Source organism: Carlito syrichta, unplaced genomic scaffold, assembly GCF_000164805.1.
Source record: "Carlito syrichta isolate Samal-C Ts95f unplaced genomic scaffold, Tarsius_syrichta-2.0.1 Scaffold315400, whole genome shotgun sequence".
NCBI classification, from domain to species: Eukaryota; Metazoa; Chordata; class Mammalia; order Primates; family Tarsiidae; genus Carlito; species Carlito syrichta.
The window spans coordinates 249,022-261,181 of NW_007259496.1; the positions used below are offsets into that span (position 1 = coordinate 249,022).

Sequence of the window (12,160 nt, forward strand, 5' to 3'; positions counted from 1 at the left end):
ACTGCCCCCTGAGTATATACGCCCTGGGTTTAAGGCTTCTGTCTGCTCTGCCTTACATTCTCTGTTCCTCCCTTACCCCCCCACCCTGCCCCATGCTTGTTTCCTTTCCCGACCACCTTCCTGGCCCCACCCGCTGCTTCCATGTCATTCCTCGGCTTATGCCTCGACGGACCTGTGGTTGCAGAGAGGAGAAGGAGCGCTGGATACGGGCCAAGTATGAGCAGAAGCTCTTCCTGGCCCCGCTGCCGAGCTCAGACGTGCCACTGGGGCAGCAGCTGCTCCGGGCCGTGGTGGAGGATGACCTGCGGCTGCTGGTGATGCTTCTAGCACACGGGTCCAAGGAGGAGGTGAACGAGACCTATGGGGACGGCGATGGGCGGACAGCTCTGCATCTCTCCAGTGCCATGGCCAACGTCGTCTTCACGCAGCTGCTCATCTGGGTGAGTCCGGGCTGATCTACCCTGACCTCAGTCTTTGTGCCCAGCCCTTTGAAAGCTACCTGTCCATTTCCTCCCCCAGAGCTGGTATCTTTCCCCCCATGTCATGCCAACTGTGAAAATGTGCTTTCTCCTGCAGTATGGGGTGGACGTGAGGAGCCGGGACGCCCGGGGCCTGACTCCACTGGCCTATGCTCGCCGGGCCGGCAGCCAGGAGTGTGCAGACATCTTGATCCAGCATGGCTGCCCTGGGGAGGGCTGTGGCTTAGCACCTACCCCCAACAGAGAGCCTGCCAATGGCACCAACCCCTCTGCTGAACTGCACCGCAGTCCTAGCCTTCTGTAAGGCCCAGGAAGAGGGCAGAGGGGCTAAAAGGACTCCGTGGCCTGAGGACCCTCCTCCCTGGGAAACAGACAGAGATGGAGAAGGAGGGACATGCAGAGAGGACAGAAGAGTGGAAATTAGGGAGGAGTGTCAAAGGGGTCCGAGGAGAGTTTGGGGATTTGACCTGCAGCAGAGAGAGGCGGTGAGGTATTTAGCCCTCTGCTCTAGGGTGCCATTGAAAAGGGACAGGACCCTTTGGAGGTGCCTGTGAGGAGAGGGGAGCAGGACCTCTCCCTCCTCCATCCCTACCTCCTGGTGCCAGCCCCCCACAAACCTTCATCCTAAAATGGAGGAGGACAGGGCACAGGTTGGGGGTGCTGGGTGAGAGAGACAAGGTGTGATCTGTGAGTCCCATGTAAACTTTGTACATTGAATATTTATGTTTGTGTACATATTTGGTGTGTGTGTATGATGAGCCAATAAACCAGACTGTGTGTGTGGCCTTGTTTTCCCCTTTCACATCGTTGCCTTTCATCTCTTCTTTTTTGTCCCTTTCTTCTCATCTTTTGCTGTCTGTGTCTTAAGATTTTCTTCCCTTCCAGTTTGCCAGGGTCCCAGGTTGTCTTTCCTCCGCTTCCTACTTGCATCGATTTCTTTCCGCCTTCCCTTGGCAGGGGTGTAGTTGAGTTTTCAGCAGTGCAGCTCAGTGACAAGAGGAGATGGAGCTCTTTGCTTCCTACTAGTTGCTGCCTTCCCTGCTTCACTTCTCGACTTTCAAGAAGCTTTTCTACCTGGTCTCCTTATTGTCATCGATATTCTATCTAGCAACCTCATGTCACGCCCTGTATTGGCCAGAGTGCACCTGGAGAGAAGACATAAGCACCGCCCCCTTCCCACGAGTCTGGGAACTAGCTGCATAGCCAGATGTACAGGGAGAGTCGATACAGAGAATCCTGAGGGTGCCATGGTGTAAGTGGCAGCAGACAGCTACATTACAGTGTAGACGGACTCGTGCCTAGGCTTTGCTTATGTGGAAAGGGGAGGTGGCGGCTTGCTGACACCACAATGGCCTCCTTAATTCCCAGCAACATCTTGCCAAGCCAAGATGGGGGCAGAATCCAGAGCCCCTGCTCTTTCTTCTGACTGGATCCTTTAGCTGTTCCAGAAAGACTGGGAGAAAACCTTCTCTCTGCTGGTTATTAAAGGATGAGAGACTGCCTGGCTCTCTGAGAAGCCTGTTGCCTCCCTGTTCTCTAAAATACATTGACTCAGTGTTGGGTGTAGAGGGCTGATGCTCTGTGCCCAGGCACCTGCCTGCAAATAGGTAAATGACCAAGTAACACTATTCAGAGAGGAAACCAGATTTTATTTTCTCCATCCGCAGCCCCTTTTGCAAGGCTGGTTAAGAGCCTTACACATAGATTAGGGCAAAATAGAGACAGGGCCATGGATATGTATCTGTAGGACTGGGTTCCTGGGCTCAGAATCCTAGCAATAATCACCTCCAGATTCCCTAAGGAAAATAAGCTGCTTGGACTGGCTGAATACTGCTTGGTATAGTTTAGGTGGCTTAATAGGTAGAGCCAGAAAAAAGGAGGAAAAAACCCAACAGATTGGGGCCTTGGTTTGGGCTGGTTTTCCTCGCCAACCTTCCTGCCCAGCTGCTCACCTGCCCTCTACCACAGGGCCTTTACTCCAGCCCCACCAAAAGGACAATTCCTGTGATCTTCAGCCTCCATCTGGTTTATCTCCTGAAAACATCTAATCCATGGGTTCCCTGTGTAGGCCGAGTCTGAGAGACTTAGCCTTGATCTAGACTAGGCTACATATTTTTAGCCTAATCCCTAAGACCTGTTGAAACTTAGCCCGAAAACAGGACCAGCCCCAGAGGTTGCTTGCTATTTGGTTGCCAAAACCAGCTGGGAGACATGAACTGCCAAGGAAAGGCTGTCTGGATACGTGCTCGATACATGTTAGAGTGATGAGACACTGGTAAGTTTGTCATTACAGGAGTCAGGAATAGCCAGAAACTTCTTCCCCAAGAAGCTGATGAGACTGGCTAGGTATGACTGAGCAGTGCTTCCCTCCCCTCCCTGACCTTAATGCCTTAATTACCTGAGTTACTTTGCCTTTTCCATATCCTGCCTCTTTTTCTTCTTGGTGGCTCTGTTCTGTACTCTCACCCTCTCACAAATCAGTACGGTCCTGTTTTTTCTCCAGGAAGCCCAGTTACCATGATACTAACTGCAACTGGTTTCTGTCATAATCCCCTTTACCCAGTGTCTGCAGATGAATCTGTAGAGCCCTGCTCCCTGTGTTTACTTTGTCCACAAATGCTGTTCTTTAATTGGCTTATAGAACAGATTTCCAACCCCAAAGCCTCTAACTGCTATGTCTGTAGCCTTGCCCATAGTACACAGCCTTCCAGAACCACCACAGATTCATTCCTGTTACATCTTGCAGTGCTCCCCCTCAACTGATCTTGTTCTGCAACAGAAGAGGTAGGGGTATCCCTAGCTTCAAAGATGGTGTGACGGGGAGAAGGAGAAATGGCAATGCCTTAAGCACAGAAAACGGGGGATGGAACTTTTCCTCTAGGCCCTTGCATCTGGAGTACCAAAGGATGGCAGAGACAGGCTAGGCTGCCGTATCTTCCACATAGAAAAAGAACTCACAGGTGATACGAGTGAGCCCCCAGTCACTGACAGGGCTTAGAGGTCTCTCCCTGGTTAGGTGATCCGGACATACCCCAGCTAAACCAGGGCTAGGTACCTTATTTCCCTTCATGATACAAAAGGGAGTGAATATGCTGAGATCTGCCAAGTCATCCACCACAGAGGAGAGAGCGGAGATGAAGCTTGCCTGTTTAATGGGTAGAGGGAACAGAAGTGGCACATTAGGAGAGTAACGTGTAGAGGTATGAGCAGTGGGCAGGCTCAAGTGGAAAAGCACAGGAGTGGAGGTAGTTTATTGGGATGGGGTGGAGTGGGGTGGGGACAGGGAGTGCTGAAGAAGTCCTACAGAGGCCAGTGACAATTCCATTTCATTTCTTTGTAAAGAGGAAAGATGGTGCCTTTTCCAAAGCAGGATGGAATAAACTGGCTGAGGACCGAGGAAACAACTTCCCCAATCCCTCTCTGACAGAGACAGATAGCTCCATATATACAAAATTTACACAAATAAATAAGGAGCTGTGATCTGCTTGGTTAGGTATTGCCCTGGATTCCTCCACCCACAAGAAGCTGTTCCAGAGCATTTGCCCAGGAACATTCAGAACCTAGGTATCTGAGAACCCCACCCCTCCCCAGGAATCCCCCTCAGTCCGCAAGCCCCTTTTACCCTGAAGCCCCTGGTCCTGAAGTTCTCTGGAACAGACTCGGGGCCAAGTGGCCACGTCTCAGGTTCCTGGAGGAGCACACCCGGGGCTAGGCTAATTGCCAACTAGCCCCTCTCCCAGAGCAGAATCACAGTTGTAGCCCCTCTGGTTCACAGAACTGTAACTCAGTCTCAGAGCAGGCTCAGGTGCAGACACCCCTTGCCTTCCTAAGTCCTTGGGCACCCATTCAGGGCCGGGCCCCCTGCTCCATTTGTTGGTGCTGGCTCCGCACAGCAAACCTGTTGACATGTACAGGTATGGGAACAACGATCTTGGGGTTTCTTACGGGCTCCCCAGAACGGCTGCTCACATTGCCAGCTTTGATGCGCTTCCACTTGGCCCGTCGATTCTGAAACCAGATCTTGACCTGCACCTCACTGAGCTTGAGGGCATGGGCGATCTGGGAGCGCTCTGTCAAGCTCAGGTATTTCTTGCAATGAAACTCCTTCTCCAACTCCAAAAGCTGCTCACTGGTAAATGCCGTGCGGCGCCGTCGGCTTTTCCCCCCAGGAGCTGTAGCCCCTGCTGCCACCGGTGCCCCCTCCTCAGCTCCAGTCCCCAGGTTTCCCTTTAGCTTCGGTTTAGGTCCCAGAAGAGCCCCTGGGCCCCCTGCAGAACTGTCCAGGAAACCGTCGTCCTCGCTGTCAGCGCCCGAGCCCTCTTCCTCCTGTTCGCTGCCTGCTGGGTCTCCTGCTGGTGTCTCCAGCTTCTCCTCATCTGAGCTGTACACCTTCCCCTCTGCTGCGGGGAGTGAAAAACCAATGGATGGGGAGGGGGAAGGCAAGGAAAAGACAGTTTGGAGGAGGCACATGGGACCGTGGCCAGAAGTGGGGGGGGTGGGTAACAACAGGAAAACAAATGGAGAGGAGGAGAAGGGGAGGGAGAAGAGACAGAAGGATGGTACATCCAGGGTGGGAAATGGGGAAGAGGTTTAGGGAAGACAAATGGGAGAAAGGTATTAACCAGCACAGATTTCACTCTGGAAAAGCAGGGAGGCAATAAGTGTGTGGACAACGACCCCTTGACTTTCCCACCACCCCCATCTCGTTTTCCTTACCCCCCACCTCCCCGGCTTTCTCCAATCCCTGAGAATAAGGGCCCAGTATCTCATTCGTACACCCTACACCCCCCTTCCAAAGCCAGACCTCCCAGCCTCAGGTCCCAGAGTGCGGCAGTGTGGGACCTAGCTTAGGATCCTTTCAGAGCAAGCATGGGGAGGAGTGAGGCAATGTGGGAGAACTGGCTTTCACAGGATAGATGGGGAGAGGAAGGATGTCAGGCTTTGGTGCTCTCCTAGGAATCCTCATCTGGCCCAGCTCGTAAGAGCTGTCTCGGGACCTTCATTCTGTCTTCTCCTTACCCTCTTCACTCGATCTAGACTCACAGAATCTCCTTTCCAGATGGAAACTTCAGGTTATCAGCCACTCCCTGGCCCAAATCTGGGTCCAACAAACATTATCAAAGGACCTGGGAGTCTCAGAGTTTTCCTCACCAGCCCCCCACCCAATTGTCCTTAACTAGACCGCCCAGCCCAAAATGGAGGCTCCCAGCCAACGTGGCACCTTGTATATGACCAGATTTCTCTCCCAGTTACCTGGGCCTCTTGACTCCTTTTCACTTTACCCTTACTTTTTTTTTTCTTTAAATAAGAGACAGGGTCTTACTATTTTGCCCAGGCTGATTTCAAACTCTTGGGCTCAAGCAATCCTCCTGCCTCAGCCTCCCAAAGTGGTGTGAGCCACTGCACCCAGCTCTTAGCCTTAATTTAAAAATGACATCATCCCTTTCCCATCTACCTTCTTTCCCAGACAAGGGTGCCTGAGCAGCACAAACAGCTGTTTCCTGCACAAGTTCAGAATCCTGAGGACCCTGAGCTTGATGTCAGCTGGGAGGGAAGGAGGGCATATGAGAGCAGGAAGAGGAAGAAGTAAAAGTGACCCAAGGAAAAACAAAAGAAAACGGTGAAAGAGAAATGATGACTCTGTAGATTAATGACTACACTCACAGGCATATAAACATTTTAACCCACACATAATTCTAAAATTTAATTTAACCATTGGTTTTAATCTTCTTATCCACTGATATTTTTATCAGAGCTTTCAATAATGCATTACAGATGTTTTCAGTGTTTAGGTTTTACAAACCCCTGTTTTCTGCCCAAAGGATCAAAAAAAAAAGCAGTGAAAAAGTAAAATGTCAAAAGACAACCAACCAACAGGAAAGAGAACAAGAGAAGATGGATAATCTGTAAACTGAATAGTCAGCTCCATCCCAAGAGAGTTCACTGTGCAAAGGAAGGAGTCCTTCATAAATATCTGTGCAAGCGTACCTATCTATATCTACCACATATCAGATGTACACCATGAGCACACTTGGGGGTTGAGAATACAACTCAAAGGAAACTAAATTCAGGACCCAGTGAAATACTTTATGAGAGAAAGTGAGGGGTGGTGTCCATTAATACACCTCCCGGCAGTCAGGATTTCCTGCCCTTCTTCCCCCAGCCTCCAGGTGTTCCTTTCCCCTCATGATGGTCTGCCCCTGCTTCACAAGAACCACAGTGACATTTTCCTTGGTGGCCAGAATTCTCAACCCCTGTCCAACATCACCCACCATCATCCCAATCAGCTTCGTTATATCTCAAGGGTGTTTTCATTCTTCCACTCTTCTTCCTGGAGTGCTTCCCTCTTCATCTAACCTTCTCAAAGCCCATGTTGCACACCCCACTTTCGGCCCACCCAGTCTTTCCATGCTACTCCTGCTCGTTGCTTTTTACCAGCAAACAGTCTTTGTTGTCTCTTTAACAGTTTGCCCAAGCCTCACTGGCGTCCAGCGTCAAGTCCTGTCTTGTTAAGCACGCTACACCATCTATAGACGGTGCGCTCCTCATAATACTCCCTCTTATCATTCCATGACTTGTCCCTTATCTCATTCCTAGACAAACCCATTTTGTTTTCTGTAAGATTCACATCCGGTTGGGTGCAGTGGCTCAAGCCTGTAATCCCAGCACTTTGGGAGGGTGAGGCGAGAGGATTGCCTGAGTCCAGGGGTTCGAAATCAGCAACTTGGTGAGACCTCATCTCTACAAGAAATCAAAAAATTAGCTGGGTGTGGTGGTGTGTGCCTGCAGTTCCAGTTACTTGGAAGGCTGGGGCAGAAGGATTGCTTGAACATAGCAGGTCGAGGCTGCGGTGGCTGTGAGTGTGCCACTGCACTAAAAAATAAATAAATATGTAAAAATTAAATTAAATTAAACCTCCTCATTACTCTCTTATCTCCCTTCTCTGGTTTGTTACTGTTTTATTCATTTAATTTATTAGTTGTCAGGCCAGGCGTGGTGGTTCATGCCTATAATCCCAGCACTTTGGGAGGCTGAGATGAGAGGACTGCCTGAGCCCATGGGTTCAAGACCAGCCTAGACAACTTGGCGAGACCTCATCTCTACAATAAATCAATAGATTAGCTGGGCATGGTGGCACATGCCTGTAGTTCCAGCTACTTGGCAGGTTGAGGCAGAAGGATCACCTGAGCCCAGGAGGGCAAGGTTGCGGTGGCCGGGAGCGTGCCACTGCACTCCAGCCTGGTTGACAGAGTGAGACCCCAACTCAAAAAAAAATTATTAGCTGTCTCTTCCTATTGGAATATAAGCTATTCCAATAAGCTATTGGAAGGTGGCCATTTTAAATACTTTTTATTCATTGCTTTATCTTCAGCATCTTAAAAATCACCTGCACAGAGTAGGTACTCAATACTTATCTGTTGACTAAGTAAAAGAAACTATTTCCAAGCACTTACACGCATACACGTACTCGTCCTTGCCATCCCTGCCCCTTCCTTTGCCCATATTCCCCACAATCACACCACAGCCCACAAGACATCTTCCCCATCCTACCCACTTCTCAGAATGTTCTTGAATTTCATATCAGCTGGAGGGGAACCCACATGCAAGGAAATTTGAAGAATCTTAGAAATCTACAGGAGGCCAAAAGAAATTAAGGACAATCCCAATACCATTACTAAATCCTTTAACCTTAATTTTTAAAATATAGTTTGTAGTAAATAATGGCAGGAATAACAAAAGCTTATATAAAAATTCAATCCAATATTACAATATTGTAAACACTGCTGAAAAGGCAGAAACTGGATTTCAGAATTTGAAGGATGAAATCATTTAGTACAGCTCCAAGCACCCAGGGGGTGTCCAATAAATCTACATTGATGAAGACTGAGATGGGGCTCCCAGGTTCCTCGATCTGGCAGGGCCCTCCTGAGATCATATCATCCATCCCTCTGTCTTCAGACAGATCCATAAAAATCAAGCCCTCATGAGCTGGCCACCCTCAGTGCCACTTTTAAAGCCATACAAGGAGCACAGGATCTCAACCTCTCTCAGTTACTTGATCCCAGTGGGATGCTGAGCAGCAGGGGCAAGAGTGTCTGAGCCTTTATAAGCATGACATTGAGGACTCTGCTAAGCAATTCTTGGGATGAAATGAAGGTGGGACAACAGAAGAAAGCAACCGGGAGGGGAAAGTATGGCCACAGGTCTCAGAGGAGAGCGTCTGGGACAATGAGTGAGACCAACAAGGGAGAAAGAGAAGGAAAGGCCAAAGCAGGCAGAAAGAGGATTGGGAGAAGAGAGCAAGGTGGAGTAGAGAAACGGCAGAAAAATTAAATGAGGGGTCAGAGAAAAAGAAAAGGCTGAGAAGTCTAGAGAAGAGAAAAGAAAATGGGGGGAAATCTGGGAAAAAGAAGGCAAAAGGTGCATTTTACAAAGCACCACACCTATATCCCCCCACTTCAGGACGATGGATGCATTTGGAGCAAAGCCTAACATTAGCTCTCAGCTGTACCAAGAGGAGCACTGCAGAAGGCAATAGTTGATGTGACAGACGTGGGCAGAGGAACGTAATGAGAACAGTAGTGCGATCCTTTACAATGCAGCAATCCCCAAACAGCTTAATATTTCTCATGAATTAGTGAAGAAATAAATGTAAACTATTTCCTTTCATCCAATTTATAATTAATATTAATGGTAAAAATAGTCAAGCACAATAAAATAAAAATTGCACATAAAACTTATTATTGACTAAAAATTGAAAGGAGCACATCTTTTTGATAAAATTTCTATTTGCAACATTTGATTTAGAATAATTTGACTTGGTAAATATGATGCCCATAAAAGTAAATTTTCAGTGGCAGACACTACATAATTGGTTGGTACAAACAAAAAAAATGGATCAAGACTTCATAAAATTTTTACATGGAAAAGAATGACTTTGATGAGAATATGTTCAGCAAAATTAAAATTTTAAAATTAGAAATGACTATGCTAGGTAGGTAGGCCAAACAGACAGAAAGGGTCTGTCCTTTGTGCATGAGAATGATACTATTGGTAATAAGAATATATTGAGTATCCAGCTTGTTCTCTATGGGTAAGTCTAGAGGCTATGAAAAAAGTTTAGTCTCTGGCCAGGGTGAATTATGGCAGGACAGACTGACTATTAGGAAACACGCAGAGTTCAAGTGAATTCTCCTGATGGATGCTATTATTCTGAGAACCAGAAATCACAAAGTTTGAACGATGATTACTTGTAGAGTTCATACCAGGGGCATTAACCCCCCTAGAGAGAGCAGCACTCAAGCTCCAGGAGATGCACCTGCAGGGGCCTTCCTTCTACGGGGAGGAGGGAAAGCAGCTCCAGTCACAGCGAAGCCCCATCTTAGGAGGGGGTCAGGTCAGGTTGGCGAAGAAACCAAGGGCCAAAGACCCATGGCTGGTATCCTTCAGCAGAAGGAATGCGTAGCACCTGACTCAGATCTAGAAGGGGCGGTCTGCACTTGAAATCACCAAGGGTGATGAAAGCCCACCGAGGAAGTAGAGGACAACTTTGGACTCCCAGCTACAGGAACTCATGTGCTGTCTCTCATTCATCCAGTCACTGTGGCTCCTGCTCTGTTACAGTTTATAGGAAATCAGTTGTCTCTCACCTCTAACTTCTCTTTCTTCTACTTCAAAACAACTACCTTTCATCTGCAAAACAGGAATAAAATAAAAACAACTACAACTACCCTAACACTTCCCTCAACCACTCTCAGGGAAATTTCTCTCCTGCTCTGCCCTGCCCAGGACAACAAATCTCCTCCAGAATTTCCCAGGTCAAAGACTCATCTATCTAGATACAGTTCCATCCAATTTAGGTGGAGCCAAAAGGTGGGAGAAAACACAAGCCATTCCTCAAAAAGGAGATACAGCTGCCATCACTCTCACGTCTAAATCCCTTCATCATCATGCCTTACATAGAATTATTTCTGTTCTTTTCTGAGACAGTACTTTCTTAATTTATAACAACCAGTTCACTTGCAGTTTGTTTTTACTCATCCCCATTAATTTCATGCTTCCATTATGCTTCTACTCCTTCCTATAATTTTAGGTACAGTAAAGAACATTAGTTTTCATATTCTCTCTTTCCACTCTTCCTGTGACCTTTCAGCATTCTTTACTACAAATCAACAGGAGAATTTCTCCACATCACTGCCATCCAGAGCCCCTCCCAGCCTCATGACAAGTTCAGGGTAATTTTCCACCATTCCAAGCTCAAATCTCCTTTCATAACATACTAACGCTGCCATTGCCAAGAGCACCCTTGTATGACCTTTAACTTTTTAAAACATTTTCACATTTATTATCTTGTTTTATCTTAAAGTAACTCACTGAAGTAGAGCAGATCTATTATTAGTAGTAATAGGAAAGTTAGTAACCTTATTTTCAGGTGAAAAAAATGGAGTTTCAGAAAGATTAAATGATTTTTCTAAGTCACACAGATAGGGACAGAGCACTATGTCTGGAATCTTGGTCCCCTAAAGCTCCAGTTAATGCTCTTTCTAGTAAAATATTTTCTCCTCCCCTCCCACTTGAAGTAAAAGCTCTTTCTTCCAGATGCCTTGTCAGATAAATAAACCTCTTATCAAATCCAAGTTTAGATCTCATCTCTTTTTTTTTTGGTAGTATGTTTTTGTTGTTTTGTTTTTGAGTAAGAGTCTCACTCTGTCATCTCTTCCTTTTTTTTTTTTTTTTGTAGTATGTTTTTGTTTTGTTTTGTTTTTGAGTAAGAGTCTCACTCTGTCACCCAGGCTGGAGTGCAGTGGCATGCTCATGGTCACTGCAGCCTTGCCTTGACCTGCTCGGCTATCCTTCCGTCTCAACCTTCCAAGTAGCTGGAACCACAGGCACCTGCCACCAGACTCAACTAATTTATTTTTTTAAATTTATTGTAGAGACAAGGTCTTGCCAAGTGGCCCAGGTTGGTCTTGAACCCCTGGACTCAGGCAATCCTCCCAACTGCCTCCCAAAGTGCTGGGATTACAGGTAGGAGCCATTGCACCCAGCTCTCTTCTCTTTCACACATCACTATAGAGCTCTAGCCTACTCATTAATATCTTACCTTAACAGTCTCAAAGAACTTTTTTTTTTTTTGAGTTGGAGTCTCATTCCATCGCCCAAGCTGGAGTGCGGTGGCACACTCACGGCCACCCCAGCATTGACCTGCTGGGCTCCAGCAATCCTTCTGCCTCAGTCTTCCAAGTAGCCAGAATTACAGGTGCATGTCACCATGCCTGGCTAATTTTTGTTTAATTTATTGTAGAGACGAGGTCTCACCAATTGCCCAGGCTGGTCTCGAACCCCTGGACTCAGGCAATTCTCTCACCTTCACCTCCAAGAGTGCTGGGAATACAGGCATGAGCCACCACGCCCAGCAGAGAACATTCTTAAAATTGCCATAGTAGAGACCTACTCAACACTCACCTGTCCTTTAACAGACTATTTCTCCCATCATTCCCAAGACAAAATTCCCACCAGGTGTTTCTCTCATTTGTTCTGTCCTTATTAGTTTGTGTGATTTTGATTTAATCTTACCAGTGTTTCTTTTATTTAAAAATGTATTTTCTAACTTTAAAAATAATATGGCCAGCCGGGCTCAGTGGCTCAGCCTGTAATCCCGCGCCTTTGGAAGGCTGAGG

The 12,160-nt window shown here is 47.3% G+C and overlaps 2 protein-coding genes across 4 annotated transcripts in view; one reads left to right on the forward strand and one right to left on the reverse strand.

The window, feature by feature from the left end:
- AGAP3 (ArfGAP with GTPase domain, ankyrin repeat and PH domain 3) overlaps positions 1–1,281 on the forward strand; it is a 63,493-nt gene extending 62,212 nt beyond the window's left edge. For all 3 annotated transcript variants that reach the window (XM_008072693.1, XM_021706260.1, XM_021706259.1), the window contains 2 exons: positions 185–440; positions 577–1,281. In XM_008072693.1, coding sequence (XP_008070884.1) covers positions 185–440; positions 577–783 — 463 coding nt within the window. In that variant the 3' untranslated portion in view covers positions 784–1,281. The remainder of the gene's footprint in view (positions 1–184; positions 441–576) is intronic.
- A 3,044-nt stretch (positions 1,282–4,325) lies between these two features.
- GBX1 (gastrulation brain homeobox 1) overlaps positions 4,326–12,160 on the reverse strand; it is an 18,892-nt gene continuing 11,057 nt past the window's right edge. The window contains exon 3 of the mRNA XM_021706265.1: positions 4,326–4,879. Coding sequence (XP_021561940.1) covers positions 4,326–4,879 — 554 coding nt within the window. The remainder of the gene's footprint in view (positions 4,880–12,160) is intronic.